Raw genomic sequence first — 15,304 nt, 5'->3', positions numbered from 1 at the left:
CACCATGTTGGCCAGGCTGGTCTTGAACTCTTGACCTCAGGTGATCCACCCACCTCAGCCTCCCAAAGTGCTGGAATTACAGGCATGAGCCACCGTGCCCAGCTATTTTGTATTTTTAGGAGAGACAGGGTTTCACCATGTTGGCCAAGCTGGTCTTGAACTCCTGACCTCAAGTGATCCACCTGCCTTGGCCTACCAAAGTGCTGGGATTATGGATGTGAGCCACCAGGCCCGGCTGAGATTTCTAATTTTTAATTTTAATGTCCAAATAAGAGCATTAAAGCAACTATCCTCTATTAGCATCTTGTCATAAAACAATTTTTACTATCAACATTATAGGGAGGTCATACTTGTAGAAGAATGGAGTGGAATCTATCTTATTTTATGAAATTATAAAAAACCTGATTATATTTTCCAGATTGTCCTCATTTTGTAGAGTAGGGGTGAAAACTTTATCACAGCATGGGTCTGAGGATCATTATTCAGAAACCACAAGGGACTTGTCCTGCAGGGTCTCTTCTGGCTCTGACATTCTAGGATTAAAATAAACAGTAGTAGGAACTGCTTGCTTTCCTTCTTGTGTTACTGAAACAGACTTTATAAAAATTATGACAAATCTGACCTAACTGATTCCATTTTGCTTCTAACTCCAAGCTGCCCTTGCTCATTCCTGGGCACAGGCCACACTAACTATGGGATGAATTTTTACTGTTTAACTTTGAAACAAAGATAATAGTCCTTTCCTGAAACAAACCATGTCCCTGCTTGGGAATCAGATCTCCTTTGTAAAACAAACAAATTAGCCACAAGATTAGAAATTATGGCTCAGAAATTATGTAGCCAGAGGCCACAAGATTCCTAACCTCCCCAGTTGCTCCTATTCAAAACATTGTTGTAGTCTCAGCAATGCACCAAGATACAACAGTCTCTAGTTGTCTGAGATAACTCCCAGAGTTCTTTGTCCTACCTCCAAGATGATTAAGGAGCAGGGACACAAAGGTGGGGTTACAGCAAAAGTTTAATAAGCGAAAGAAGAAAGCTCTCTGCCAGCAGAGAATGGGGCCAGAATGGGTGTCCCCTCTGAGGCTGGGTATTTAGGGATTGGAAAGGGGAAGCAATGTGCTTAGTCCGCCGGCTGTCTTGGAGAACTCAGCTTGGCCAGGAGCCTTGGCCCAGGACCAGTCAGGAGCTGAAATGATGATTCTTAGATGCTTCTTAACTTGGCCCGAGACCTATCAGGGGCCGAAGTGATGATTCATAGAGGCTGGACTGACAGTCCAAAAAGGAAAGCAGAGTGCCCACTGGAACCCACCGGAGCCCACTATGCGCATGCCCACAAAAGGAGAAGCAACTTCATCCTGGGAGCCCGCTGACTATACAAAGGACAAAGGCATTTCTATGCCAGGCCTCGTTCCTTTATCTGAGTGAGCTGAAGGTTTGTGCAAGCTTTTATCCAAATGGGCCAGAGGTTTTTCCATCTGTGCAGCCGTGGGCATGTCTCCAGGCACAATGACCTATGCTAGTTCCCTTATCAGTGCTGGTAGCTTGAATTTTTTCCCAGGCTGCTTTTTATGTTATGTGGGGATAAGGCACTGACCCTATGGGCCGGGATCTCTCCAGGGACCTTCCCTTGCTTTGTGTCCACTCTCCGTAAGGCAAGCTAACTAACTCCTTTCAACATTACTATTATAAAACCTAAAATTGGCGTTCTAGGTATTTTTCAGACCCTTTATTCTGACGGACCAGCTGGCACCACTCAGATGGGCAAACCTGCTCATCTGTTCTTGTGGCCCCCCAACCAGGAATTCACTCAGCACAAGAACACAAGCTCTGACTCTCTCTGATTTCATCCTTGACCCAACCAGTCAGCATTTCCCATTCCCTGGCCCCCTGACTGCCAAATTATCCTTTAAAAAACACCAGCTTCGGCCAGGCACGGTGGCTCACGCCTGTAATCCCAGCACTTTGGGAGGCCGAGGCTGGTGGATCACGAGGTCATGAGATCGAGACCATCCTGGTTAACACGGTGAAACCCCGTCTCTACTAAAAAATACAAAAAACACTAGCCGGGCGAGGTGCTGGGCGCCTGTAGTCCCAGCTACTCGGGAGGCTGAGGCAGGACAATGGCGTAAACCCGGGAGGCAGAGCTTGCAGTGAGCTGAGATCCGGCCACAGCACTCCAGCCTGGGCGACAGAGCGAGACTCCGTCTCAAAAAAACAAAAACAAAAACAAAATAACCTCTTAAGTCAAAAGATTGCATCTTTCATGGTTATTTCCCACAAGCTCAGTAGGTAGTGCTAATACTTAGTACCCTAATCTCCTTCAGGAGTGAAGATGAAGCTGGCTGCTATAAACATGTCCCTACCCTTCCATCCTGTCAGCCCATTTTGGAACGCTAAACATGCTTTGAACGGAAGCTCTGAACTCAGGGATCTTGGGGCTGTGGCTGGAGTTGGGGAACAGACTCAGAGGCCGGCCCTAGGCAGGAGGGGCGAGGGAGCGATCCGAGAGCCGGCCCCGCCCCTCGCATGCGCCTCTTTTTAAAAAAGCGCGGGCGTGCCTTGCGCAGGCGCATTGCTGGGGCGAAGGTGAGCCGCGCAGGTGCGGTGAAGGGAGGATGGCGGAGTTGGTTCCTTTTGCGGTTCCCATCGAGAGTGACAAAACCTTGCTAGTGTGGGAACTGAGCTCCGGACCTACGGCCGAGGCTTTGCATGTGAGCCGGGGCCAGAAAGGAGGGAGGGATGGAGAAAGCCGCCCACCCGCTGACTGGGAGTTCCGGAGCCCTGCCTCAGACCCTTACCTGCCTCAGCCTCTGCTGAAGGACTCTTAATTCTAAAAGGGATCCCAACTGACAACAAACGACCCCCAAAAGATTTTTAAGAGTCCCAGAGAGGTATCTCTCCACCGACAGCACGTTTTACCTTCCAGTGCTTCTTAAAGTTTAGGAATTTAAGAGGAAAACCTGTTGATTAAGTGGGAAGTGTTTTGAATAGCATCCTTCGCGAAGAGGGGTTTGGGGAATATGAGGGCAAGTGCGGTTTTGTTTGCTGGGCGTGAGATTTCATGTACTTACTTGGGGTGGGACCACCCCCACAGCATTCTCTGTTCACAGCATTTTCCCAGTTTGGCCTTCTGTATTCAGTCCGGGTCTTCCCAAATGCTGCAGTGGCCCATCCTGGTTTCTATGCCGTCATTAAGTTTTATTCAGCAAGGGCTGCCCGCAGAGCCCAAAAGGCATGCGACCGGAAGCAGCTTTTTCAGAAATCTCCAGTCAAGGTGGGTCCAAATATGGAATTCCTAGCTCCGCTGTGATGAAGTGCTGAATTCAATAATAGGTTAGCATTTGTCTAGCACTCTGGTTTACGGAATATTTTCAGATGCATTGCCACACTAATCTTCCAGTTCTCTGGGTTTTTTAGATGAAGAAACTCAAACTCAAGATGGTTGAGTGACTTGTTTAAGGTTCCTGAAAAGAATTATGGAAACTTGAGGTTGAACTAAAACCTGCTGAGCTAAACCTCATGTCATTTTATGCTGTCCCTTTTTAAGAAATCTCAGCTTGGGCAGCAAAGTGAGACCCTGTCTCTATAAAAAAAAAAAAAAATTAAAGATAAGGCTGGGCACCGTGGCTCATGCCTATAATCCCAGCACTTTGGAAGAGGGAGGCAGGCGGATCACTTGAGGCCAGCAGTTTGAGATCAGCCTGGGCAACATAGCAAAACTCCATCTATACTAAAAATACAAAAACTAGCCAGGCATGTTGGCATGCGCCTGTAGTTCCAGCTACTCGGGAGGCTGAAGCATGAGAATCGCTTGAACCCAGGAGGCTGAAGCATGAGAATCACTTGAACCCAGGAGGTGGAGGCTGCAGTGAGCCAAGATTGTGCCACTGCACTCTAGCACGGGTGACAGAGTGAGACTCCATCTCAAAAAAAGAAAAGAAAGAAAGAAAAATAAAAAATTAATTATCAGCCAGGTATGGTGGCATGCACCTGTAGTCCCAGCTACTTGGGAGACTGAGGTGGGAGGATCGCTTGAGCCTAGAGGTTTGAGGGTGCAATGAGTCATAATAATTGCATCACTGCACTCCTGCCTGGGCCACACAGTGAAACCCTATCTCTAAACAATGAGTGAATGAATGAAATCTTCGCCAGAAGACTTCTGCTTCTATTTACTTTTTAATTTTTTTAGAGACAGAGTATCCCTGTGTTGCCCAGGCTGGTCTCTAAATCCTGGCCTCAAGCAGTCCTCCTGCCTCAGCCTCTTAAGTAGCTAGGTACAAGCCACCATGCCCAGCTACATTTATTTTTTATTTTTGTTTCTTGAGATGAAGTCTTATTTTGTCACCTAGGCTGGAGAGCAGTGGCATGATCTCGGCTCACTGCAACCTCTGCCTTGCGGGTTCAAGCGATTCTCCTGCCTCAACCTCCTGAGTAGCTGGGACTACAGGCACCTGCCACCACACCTGGCTAATTTTTGTATTTTAGTAGAGATGGGGTTTCGCCATGTTGGTGAGTCTGGTCTTGAATTCCTGACCTCAAGTGATTCGCCCACCTCAGCCTCCCAAAGTGCTGGGACTACAGGTGTGAGCGACCACGCCCAGCCATATATTTATATTTACTTTTTTTTTTTTTTAAGACGGAATTCTGCTCTTGTTGCCCAGGCTGGAGTGCAGTGACATGATCTCAGCTCACCACAACCTCCACCTCCCGGGTTCAAGCGATTCTCCCGCCTCAGCCTCCCAAGTAGCAGGGATTACAGGCATGCACCACCATGCCTGGCTGATTTTGTGTTTTTGGTAGAGACGGAGTTTCTCCATGTTGGTCAGGCTGGTCTCAAACTCCTGAACTTAGGTGGTTCACCCACCTTGGCCTCCCAAAGTGCTGAGATTACAAGCATGAGCCACCATGCCCAGCCTATATATTTACTTTTATGTGAATTTAAAATGTGTGGGTGTGACCAAGTCTTCTGCCAGCTGTTACATAAAGGAAACTGTATCATCATCATCATCATCATCATCATGCTCACCATGGCTCACAAACTGCCTATTTGGAACTCCCTTCAGTTCTGAGAGGATGGGAACATTCTTTAAGCAGCATTGTAGAAACCCTATTCCATATTAACATGCCAACCAATTTTACCTTCCCAGAGCCACAGAATGATATCTCATTGTATGCCTCAATTCAGTCACCTTTCCCTTTTCAAGGACCATTTCAATTCCTAATTGGCTACTTGATCTGACTGTTTCCTACTAATGTTGCTGCCTATTACTGTCTATATTCCATTCCTCATTGAATTAACCTTGATCAAATCTGAGAACTCTGCTCAGTAATGACTCCAGATATACTACTCCCACTTCGGTAGCCTGTTCAATGCCCTCTTAGCCTGTTCAACACCCTCTTCAATCCTGGTTCCACTTCCTGTGACTGAAATGATTACCTGTGAGATATTATTTAACTTTTGAACTATGGTCTGTTTCTAACCTGTGACCATTTCACATAGCCACTCAAATATTATAAAGGTGCAACTAAGATTATGAAACATTTACTTGGTATCATTTTGTGAGTAATGAGTTTTTAGTGCTCTTTGGACATTGAGACCATTTCATAAGCTTTAGGTTTTGAGAATTTCACAGCATAAAGCCCATCACTGAGACAGTAATGAAGGATATGTTCTACAACTCAATAGATTAGGTGAGAGGAGAGGGCGTTCATACTAGATTTATTTGTTTACTAAACCCAAAACCTTGGGTTGCTACTCACCCCCCACTGTAATCTAGTTTAAGTGTTCTTTTCTACTTTAGAAAAGAACATTTTTCATACATTTTCATTTTCATACATTTAGTTCCTGGTTTTTTTGCCTTTTTAAATACAGAAAAGAGAATAATGTTTTAAAATAAAATCAAGGAAAGGCCTAAGGCACCTGAGAGGGTTTTGTTTTTGCTTTTTGGGTTTTTGTTTTTGCTTTTGTTTGGAGACGGAGTCTTGCTCTGTCACCCAGGCTGGAGCGCAATGGCATGATCTTAGCTCACTGCAGCCTCTGCCTCCCAGGTTTAAGTGATTCTCCTGCCTCAGCCTCCAGAGTAGCTGGGATTACAGGCATGCACCACCACACCCAGCTAATTTTTGTATTTCTGGTAGAGACAAGATTTCTCCATGTTGGCCAGGCTGGTCTTGAACTCCTGACCTCAAGTGATCTGCTCGCCTCAGCCTCCCAAAGTGCCAGGATTACAGGCGTGAGCCACTGCGCCTGGCCAAGAGGGTTTTTTGTGGGTTTTTGTTTTTGTTTTTGTTTTTTTGTGAAATGAAGGAAAATGGTTGCCGCCAAGAACTGTGGCAAGGTTATCCAAGCTGACAACTGTCTGTGCCACCCAGGGGCTCAGAGTTTTTCTGAAGCTTCCTGGTTGTCCAGAAAGACTCCACTGTGACTCATGATACAGGCCGGTCTCGCCAATAGCACTCAATGTTTAAAAATTGGTCTTCATTTCTCTTTCCCAACAGGCATTTCTCCTTCTTTTCAGTTGGAGAAAGTAATTTCAATTTTTACTTGCTCATTGTTTTATTCATTCAATTGACAGATCATCTGTCCTCTATTATATGCCAAGAACTGTGCTTGGTTCTGGAAGTGAAAAAAGCTATGGTTTCGTCTGGGACTTACGGAGCTTGTAAACCAGTGATACAGGAAGGTGCATAATCAAATCAATAAAGAATTAACTTCGGCCAGGCGCGGTGGCTCACGCCTGTAATCGCAGCACTTTGGGAGGTGAAGGCAGGCAGATCACGAGGTCAGGAGATCGAGACCATCCTGGCTAACATGGTGAAACCCCGTCTCTACTAAAAAATACAAAAAATTAGCCAGGCGTGGTGGCGAGCACCCATAGTCCCAGCTACTCGGGAGGCTGAGGCAGGAGAATGGCGTGAACCCAGGAGGCGGAGCTCGCAGTGAGCCGAGATCGGGCCACTGCACTCTAGCCTGGGCGACAGAGCAAGACTCCGTCTTAAAAAAAAAAAAAAGAATTAACTTTACTGTTAATTCTTATTAATTTCTAATACAAATAAATTTGACTTTGTATCATTTGAATTTTATGAATATAATAGAGTTAAAAATGAAATAGACATATAGGAAAGAACTTGTGATGTAAGAAATCCACAAAAATGGGTAAAATATTTTAAGAATTAACAGTAGATATTTGCATTCTCAAAGAAACTTATAAATGCATATAAACCTCTAGTTGTTTCAGTTGCTTGTAAAATTTGTAGAAGTATGTGTATTTCCTCTTTTTTTTTTTTTTTTTTTTTTGGAGACAGAGTCTTACTCTGTCGCTTAGGGTAGAGTGCAGTGGCACTATCTCGGCTCACTGCAAGCTCTGCCTCCCAGGTTCAAGCCATTCTCCTGCCTCAGCCTCCGGAGTAGCTGGGACTACAGGCACATGTCACCATGCCTGGCTAATATTTGGTATTTTTAGTAGAGACAGGGTTTCACCATGTTAGCCAGGATGGGCTCGATATCCTTACCTTGTGATCCACCCGCCTCAGCCTCCCAAAGTGCTGGGATTACAAACGTGAGCCACCGCACCCGATTGTATTTCATCTTTTAACAGAGTTTAGTAACTTGGGGAGGGGGATGGGTGGTGGGTTCATCTTATCTATATTCAGGTCATATTCTCAAGCAGGAGCTACTGAATGGGAAGACCGAAACAATTTTTCTTTGCACACTTGGTATTGACAAATCTCAGATGTATCCATAATAAAATCTCTAGCAGGTTGTGATATTTATGAGTCTATCTCTTATGATTTTAGGTTCGTCTTGGCACCAGACATAAGGCAGTTCAACATCAAGCCCTTGCCCTGAATAGTTCCCGATGCCAAGAACTGGCGAATTACTACTTTGGTTTCAATGGGTGGTCCAAAAGGATCATCAAGGTAAACCTTGTAGATTTTTTTTCACTAACCACACTCTCCTTTCAACATTGAAATCCTAGATTTTAGACAGAAGTATTGAACTGGATTGTAGGGAGGAGATGTGAGAGGCCTCTACCATTAAGGATAAGTGGACATTTCTGAATTGGCCTGCTACCTAGAATTAATAATCTCAGTCACTTGGATGGTGGTATCCATAATTTTCTCTACTGTTTTTGTGGCATATAATAAAAAATGGTTGTCTCTATCTAGCAACTCATTTGCAAATCTAACTTGATTTTGAAGCCATAGGATACCTCAACTGTTAGCTTGAATGACTGGAATTTAGTTGTTTTTTTGTTGTTGTTTTTGTTTGTTTGTTTGCTTTTTGGTTTTTTGTTTTGTTTTGTTTTTTTGAGACAGGGTCTCACTCTGTCGTCAGGCTGGAGTGCAGTGGTGCTATCTCGGCTCACTGCAAAATCTACCTCCTGGGTACAAGCGATTCTCCTGCCTCAGCCTCCTGAGTAGCTGGGACTACAGGTGCCCGCCACCATGCCCAGCTAATTTTTGTATTTTTAGTAGAGACAGGGTTTCACCATGTTGGCCAGGATGCTCTCAATCTCTTGACCTCGTGATCTGCCCACCTCGGCTTCCCAAAGTACTGGGATTACAGGCATGAACCACCACACCCGGCCAAGTTTTTACTTTTAATAACAAAACATTTTGAAGCCTACATTAAGATCCTAGGAAGGACCTTACATTAAATATCCTTACAGCTTCAGGAGCTTTCTGACCTTGAAGAAAGAGAAAATGAAGATAGCATGGTGCCACTTCCGAAGCAAAGCCTGAAGTTCTTCTGTGCTTTAGAGGTGATGTTGCCATCCTATGATTGCAGGAGTCCTGGCGTTGGCTTGGTGGAGAAGCCTGTGGATAAGGTGGAAGAAGGTCTGTTTTCATTGGGAGTGGAGGAGGGTAGGGATTTGGCGTGGAAAGGATCTTTCTTTTTTTCTTACTTTCCGAAAGTCATCTTTTCGGATACATATCAAGCCCTTCCCTCTCTGAGCTACTGAAGTCCTGGGCAGAGTTTTTCTGTCTTACAGTATAGGGTTTTACTGTAGGTAATACCTGATTGAACCTTTAAATTTAAAATCGTACAGCTGACTTCCTGCCAAGAAACTTAGGAGGAAGAAGGAAGTAATGTTTTTACAGTTTTTGGTTAAGAACTTGCTTCGAGCTAAAATAGTTCTTCAAATATGTGTCTCTTGTAGCCCTCGGTTATCCCAGCAAAACCATCTAAAGTTTTTGTTTTTTTTTAAATCTATTTATTATTTTTTTAGAGGCAGGGTCTTGCTCTGTTGCCCAGGCTAGAGTACAGTAGCATGATCATAGCTCACTGTAACCTCCAACTTCTGGGCTCAAGGGATCCTCCTGCCTCAGCCTCCTGAGTAGCCAGGACTACAGGCATGCACCACCACACCTGGCTAATTATTATTATTTTTAGAGATGGGGTCTTTCTGTGTTGTCCCACCTGGTCTCCAACTCCTGGCCTCAAGAGATCCTCTTGCCTCAGGATCCCAAGTTGCTGGGGTTATAGGCATGAGCTACCAGGCCAGGTCATCATCTAAAGATTTACATAAACTTTTGTGTAAACATTCAGTTCTTTTTTTTTACTCATAAAAGGGTTTCAGCCAAAAAAGAGTCTAATATAGATACCTAGAAAGAGTACTCAATTGATACTAATGTTGAGTATTTTTTTAGTATTCATGTCCATCAGGCTTAGGGTTTGAAGTCAGAGGCAGGGCTGTAGGCTAATGGAGTGGAGTAGGCTCCCGGGGGTGATGCCCAGGGAGGAGCCAAATTATCTGTACCAAAGTTTTTTCTTTTTTGACATGGAGCCTCACTCAGTCGCCTAGGCTGAAGTGCACTGGCGTGATCTCGGCTCACTGCAACCTCCACCTCCCAGGTTCAAGCATTTCTCCTCCCTCAGCCTCCCAAGTAGCTGGGATTACAGGTGCCTACCACCACACCTGGCTATTTTCTTGTTGTTGTGTTTTCATTAGAGACAGGGTTTCACCATGTTGCCCAGGCTGCTCTCAAACTCCTGACCTCAAGTGATCTGCCCACCTCGGCCTCCCAAAGTGCTGGGATTATAGGCATGAGCCACCGGACCTAGCCCTTTTTTTTTGAGACACAGAGTCTCACTCTGTCACCCAGGCTGGAGTGCAGTGGCCTGATCTCAGCTCACTGCAACCTCTGCTTCCTGGTTCAAGCCTCAGACTCCCAGGTAGCTGGGATTACAGGTGTGTGCCACCACACCTGGCTAATTTTTGCATTTTTAATAGAGACAGGGTTTCACCGTGTTCGCCAGGCTGTTCTTGAACTCCTGGCCTCAAGTTTCACCACATTGACGAGGCTGTTCTTGAACTCCTGGCCTCCACCTGCCTCAGCCTCCCCAAGTGCTGGGATTACAGGCATGGGCCACCATGTCCAGCCAACCAAACCTTTTTTGATGAGTGATTCCAGCCCTTGATGCACAGGAGGGTAGGGTCTGTAGGAGTGTTGCCTTAACTGATCAATTTGAAATCTCTGGGTGATGTGAGACATGTGCCAGGTTCTTGGCTATTATCTCCCTTCTAGTACTTCAGGAACTTCCCTACTAGATGGAGGCGTAAAAATGGGCCCTGCCAGGATATACCTATAACAGAGCCATTCAACCATACCCTTGTGCCGTCTGTCCTTAATCACAAAGGTTATGAGCTAAGAACCATGGGTGCATTTTTAGTTTTTAAACATATAGCAATTATCATTCAGATAGGCATCTTAAATCCATTTGTTTTGGTTGGATTTAGGACCGTTATCGTTCCTTATGAAAAGGAAGACAGCCCAGAAGCTTGCTATTCAGAAGGCTTTGTCAGACGCATTCCAGAAACTGTTGATTGTTGTTCTAGGTAAGACTCTCTTGATCGTCCTAGAAGTACTTCAGTTTCAATGGGCAAATAAACTCATTTTGAAAAGTTAATTGGATAAAAATATTGATATCTAAAGCACTCTATAGTATGCTTTCATTTGCTAAATTATTTCACAGCAACAGGCTCAAATTTGTTCTGTGTGACATTTGTGGGAAAAAAAAACGACAGCAAATACTGTTCCTAGTTTACAGATGTGAAAGGACTTGCCTCAGTTCCCACAGAAAATGTTTAAGCCAGGTCTTCTTTAATTGCTTGCCTATCATATAGAATAGTGATTATAAGTTTTGGACACATGGATTTGAGTCCTAACTCTGTCTCTTAGATTTTTAATGCAATTTTAGGTCTTATAGCCAGAGAGATTTGAAAATACTTAATAGCTCTAAGCTGCAGTCTCTTCATCTACAAACTGGGGTTAGTAATTCAGTCAGCCTTATGAAGGATATTGTAAGAGCAAATGAGATGACAAATGTAAAAACTCAGAACTACACTTACAAGATAAGCAGACATATTAACTGTTATTGTCATTGTTGATTTCTGTCTGAATAAATAAACTCTGTGCCGAGGAGTTTATTAGATTTTGTTTCCTGAATCGAGAATTCAATTTCAGCTTTCATTTCTGGCACTGACACATTGGGCAAGTATGATTCTTTTTTTTTTTTTTTTTTTTTTTGAGACGGAGTCTTGCTCTGTCGCCCAGGCTGGAGTGCAGTGGCCGGATCTCAGCTCACTGCAAGCTCCGCCTCCCGGGTTTACGCCATTCTCCTGCCTCAGCCTCCCGAGTAGCTGGGACTACAGGCGCCCACCACCGCTCCTGGCTAATTTTTTGTATTTTTTAGTAGAGACGGGGTTTCACCGTGTTAGCCAGGATGGTCTCGATCTCCTGACCTCGTGATCCGCCCGTCTCGGCCTCCCAAAGTGCTGGGATTACAGGCTTGAGCCACCGCGCCCGGCCGCAAGTATGATTCTTATACAACAATCAGCTGCTTTGCTGTGAGCCTTGGAATTGGTCATGCTATTGAATGGCATTGCTTGTATTCCCTATTGAGTTCTACAGTGGCACGAATGTTACAGCCTGTGCCCAAAGGAAGCCTGATGATTGGCAAAGAGTCCCTGAACAGAGTTGCTCTTCTGCTTCACAGCCCTAAAGGCTTAAGAGACTGAGAGATCCTAATTAAGTTACCACAGACCTTTATTTGCTTGTAGGAGGTGGCCCTGATTGCTCTCAGCTTTCCAACCTGGACAACAGCCCTTCTAGTGAAAGTCTTACTTCCTTGATCATCAGCTGTCAAGTCTGAGTAACAACCTTTAAGAACCAAACGAAGTGTGTGGGTTGTTTACCTCTCCCTAGTATACAAAGGTATCTCTTGCACACACTGAAAACTTTTTAGACCAAAAGCCTTATGGCTCTAGTTTGCCTTGAAGGTAGTTCTATTGTCTATAAGAATATGTGGGCCTGTGTCTGCCAATAAAATGTTCAAATGTTCTCTCTCTCAGAAGCTTTGTTCATTGCATCTGGTGGAATGAATTTTGGTTCTCAGGGTGCAGACACCTGGCCCTTGCTTCTAATGTGAAGTGTCTACTGGCCCAGTGGTCTCTACTCCAAATTTGAACTTGCTTTGACCCCCACCTGATACCTTACCATTTCATCGTATTATGATTGAACATTTTGGTTTCCGTATTTTTGCTTATGTTATTCCTTAGTTCCTATCTGTAAGATCATAATGTCCTTTGTACAAAATATGGTTGATATTTCATATATATGTTAAAAACTGAGGTGTGAGGCCAGGCATGGTGACTCACACCTGTAATCTCAGTATTTTGGGAGGCCAAGGCAGGAGGATCACTTAAAGCCAGGAGTTCGAGACCAGCCTGGGCTACAAAGCAAGACCGTGTCTCTAAAAAAAAATTAGGCGGGCACAGTGGTGTGTACCTGTAGTCCCTGCTACTCTGGAGGCTGAGCCAGGGGGATCACTTGATCCCAGGAATTCCAGGCTGCAGTGAGCTATGACAACGCCACTGCACTCCAGCCGGGGTGACAGAGTAAGACCGTGTCTTCCAAAAAAAAAAGGAAAGAAAGAAAAAACTGAAGTGTGAGATGAGGAGATAAGGAAACTTCCAGGAAAATGTTCTTATTTTCTGCTTTTAGAAACCAAAAGAATGTTCATGGGGTGCTACCATTATATGCAGGATGTTTTAGAATGAAAAAGATTCTGAATTGATCCTCGCTAACTTTATTTCAGAAAGTGGTAAAATAGCTGTGGAGTACAGACCCAGTGAAGACATCATAGATGTCAGATGCGAAGAAGAACTACACGGTTTAATTCAAGTATGTGGAGATAAAAACTCAGGGGTTAACATAGCCAATGTAACCATAATTCAAAACAAGCAGCATAATTTGGAGGACAATTTGTTTCATTCTTAGGAAAATGTGAAACTGATACTACTTTTGAGTGCAGAGTATTTCTGAGGCTTTTCCTGAAGTCTTGACCTTTGACTCTGACCCGTTATTTGAAGTTTGGAGAGCAGAACTGAGGACTGTCAGAGTGTTATTACAGTTGTGGACACAGGAGAGGGGTTAGTCTTCCCCCAGGATTTAGGGATGCCAGGCTGCTTGAACATAGGCCTTTTTAGAACTTTCTTCAAACAGGATCCCAGAGATATGGGGAAAAAGTAACTGGCCTTAAGAATGATCGTGCTACAGCTTTCGAAAACTATAATGCCTTTCAAATATGGCTTATTACCTAGATCTCAATATCTCCTTATATCTTGGGTAGACCATTTTGTTGAAGATCTTTCTGTAAATCAATTACAATCATGTGCTGCAAAATGATGTTTCAGTCAACAGTAAACCACATATATGATGGTGATTCCATAAGAGTATAATGGAGCTATCCCTATACAGCTATACCATTTTTTATCTTTTAAACAGTATTTTTACTGTATGTTTTCCATTTTACATACATAAATACCTACCATTGTGTTACAATTGCCTTCGGTATTCCGTATAGTAACATACGGTACAGGTTTATAGCCGAGGAGCCATAGGCCATACCATATAGCCTAGGTGTGCTGTAGGCTATACCACTTAGGTTTGTGGAAGTATATGCTATGATGTTGGCACAAGGGTGAAATCCCCTAATGACATATTTCTCAAGTTTCTCCTCACATGGCAAGCAACGCATGACTGTATATGAAAGCTCTTAAATAGGGATTAAGTTTCTAAATTAATCTCTGAAAGAAAACAGTCATTATTTACTACATATGGAATTTTTTTTTAAAGGAGCAAAAGTGTTTTATTTCAGTGGGAACTTAATTTGGGGCTAGAGTGTTTTATTTAACTTTCACCCCAGAGTTGCAAAGTGTTTTGTTTTGAAGTTTTTCCCTGTAAAATAATTATTTCAATTCAATTTAAATAAAACCCATCAAGGAAACTTCAAGCTTTAAGAAGTCTAGCTTCCTGTGAAATGTGAGACAAAGTTAGCACTGATTTCAGAAATCTGATTATAATAATAGATCCACCCCTAAATGAGGCGAGTCTTGGAATCCCTTTCATTGTAAAACCATTAATCTGCACCATGTGCCTATGCTAGGCACTGGCATAAGATGAAGCACCTTCTTAGAGTTCACATGCTGGTGATGGTGCCAGACAATGAGAAATACAATAGGTAATAATGGCTGTGGAGGAAGTCAGCTGGGTTCTAGTTATAGTCACATTTCAGGAAATTATTTAACATGCTGACTTTAACAACCTAAGCCTCTTCATGTGTGCACACAGGGTAGACCTCTGAAGAGTGGCGCTGTAATTTCTAGGGTAATGGCTGTGTTAAGGCAGGGTGACAGTTCAGACTTCTCTCCCAGACTGAATTGCCCACCTCCCAAAACCCTTCCTACAGAAAATTTGGAGTCCTCACTTATTCCCTGGCAGCTCCTACCTAATAGAGTGGTGAATTATCAAACATGCAACAAAGGATATCAAAAGTTTGGCAACAATGGCAACATTTTGGAATGAATGACCCTACTGTGCATTCTGCCTGCCACCCTAACTGGTGCACATTTTGCAGGTCCATTGCTCTCCCTGGAAGCAGTGTGGCCAAGAGGAGGAAGAGTATCTCTCCGATTTCAGCTTGGAGGAGGAAGAGTTCAGGCTCCCAGAACTTGACTAGCATTTCTGAATATCCCGAGGCGAGGTCACCTAACTTCCTTGGGAAGCTCTGCCGTGCCGCTACCCCACCCCGCCCCACCACTGTAGGCTGCTGGAGTCCTGGGACCACCTGGGTCGGCCGCCCAAATCTTTCCTGGCGAAGGGGAAGGAAAGGGTGTTCTGGTGGAGAGGGAAGGGAGGCTTGGGCGGGATTGTGGGATAAGATCGCCCTGGTGACGAGGAGCAAATCTGGAATGGAACTTAATAAAGGTTGCCTAAATAAAGATATGGTAAA

The 15,304-nt window shown here is 44.1% G+C and overlaps 1 protein-coding gene and 1 long non-coding RNA gene across 10 annotated transcripts in view; one reads left to right on the top strand and one right to left on the bottom strand.

Annotated features, from left to right (window-relative positions):
- The first annotated feature begins 2,572 nt into the window (after positions 1-2,572).
- Positions 2,573-15,293, top strand: LOC105485117 (RAD52 motif containing 1). Of its 3 annotated transcripts, XM_011747309.3 has the most exons (7): positions 2,573-2,714; positions 3,098-3,277; positions 7,801-7,923; positions 8,676-8,844; positions 10,749-10,847; positions 13,109-13,194; positions 14,930-15,293. In XM_011747309.3, exons 1-7 carry the CDS (start codon positions 2,619-2,621, stop codon positions 15,029-15,031), a joined length of 855 nt encoding a protein of 284 aa, XP_011745611.1. In that variant the 5' UTR covers positions 2,573-2,618; the 3' UTR covers positions 15,032-15,293. The 3 variants fall into 3 exon arrangements, with proteins under 3 accessions (XP_011745611.1, XP_070938850.1, XP_011745614.1); XM_071082749.1 differs by lacking the exons at positions 13,109-13,194; positions 14,930-15,293 and adding an exon at positions 12,072-12,292; XM_011747312.3 differs by lacking the exon at positions 3,098-3,277 and having other exon boundaries at positions 2,584-2,714; positions 14,930-15,256.
- The window catches only part of LOC105485121 (uncharacterized), a 71,804-nt gene continuing 65,093 nt past the window's right edge, over positions 8,594-15,304 (bottom strand). For all 7 annotated transcript variants that reach the window (XR_011615628.1, XR_989355.3, XR_011615629.1 and 4 more), the window contains one exon: positions 8,594-8,823. This is a non-coding gene — a long non-coding RNA (uncharacterized lncRNA). The remainder of the gene's footprint in view (positions 8,824-15,304) is intronic.

The sequence above is a fragment of the Macaca nemestrina genome, chromosome 17 (assembly GCF_043159975.1).
Source record: "Macaca nemestrina isolate mMacNem1 chromosome 17, mMacNem.hap1, whole genome shotgun sequence".
Taxonomy (NCBI): Eukaryota; Metazoa; Chordata; class Mammalia; order Primates; family Cercopithecidae; genus Macaca; species Macaca nemestrina.
Note: the sequence above shows the minus strand (reverse complement) of the source record. Positions and strands in the feature narration are given on the sequence as shown.

Bases quoted from the DNA above. Each gene is read 5' to 3' on its own strand.
- LOC105485117 (XM_011747309.3), top strand. From the start codon at position 2,619: ATGGCGGAGTTGGTTCCTTTTGCGGTTCCCATCGAGAGTGACAAAACC. The intron at 2,715-3,097 runs GTGAGCCGGGGC...CCACCCCCACAG, and splicing joins CTACGGCCGAGGCTTTGCAT to CATTCTCTGTTCACAGCATT. The intron at 10,848-13,108 runs GTAAGACTCTCT...ACTTTATTTCAG, and splicing joins ACTGTTGATTGTTGTTCTAG to AAAGTGGTAAAATAGCTGTG.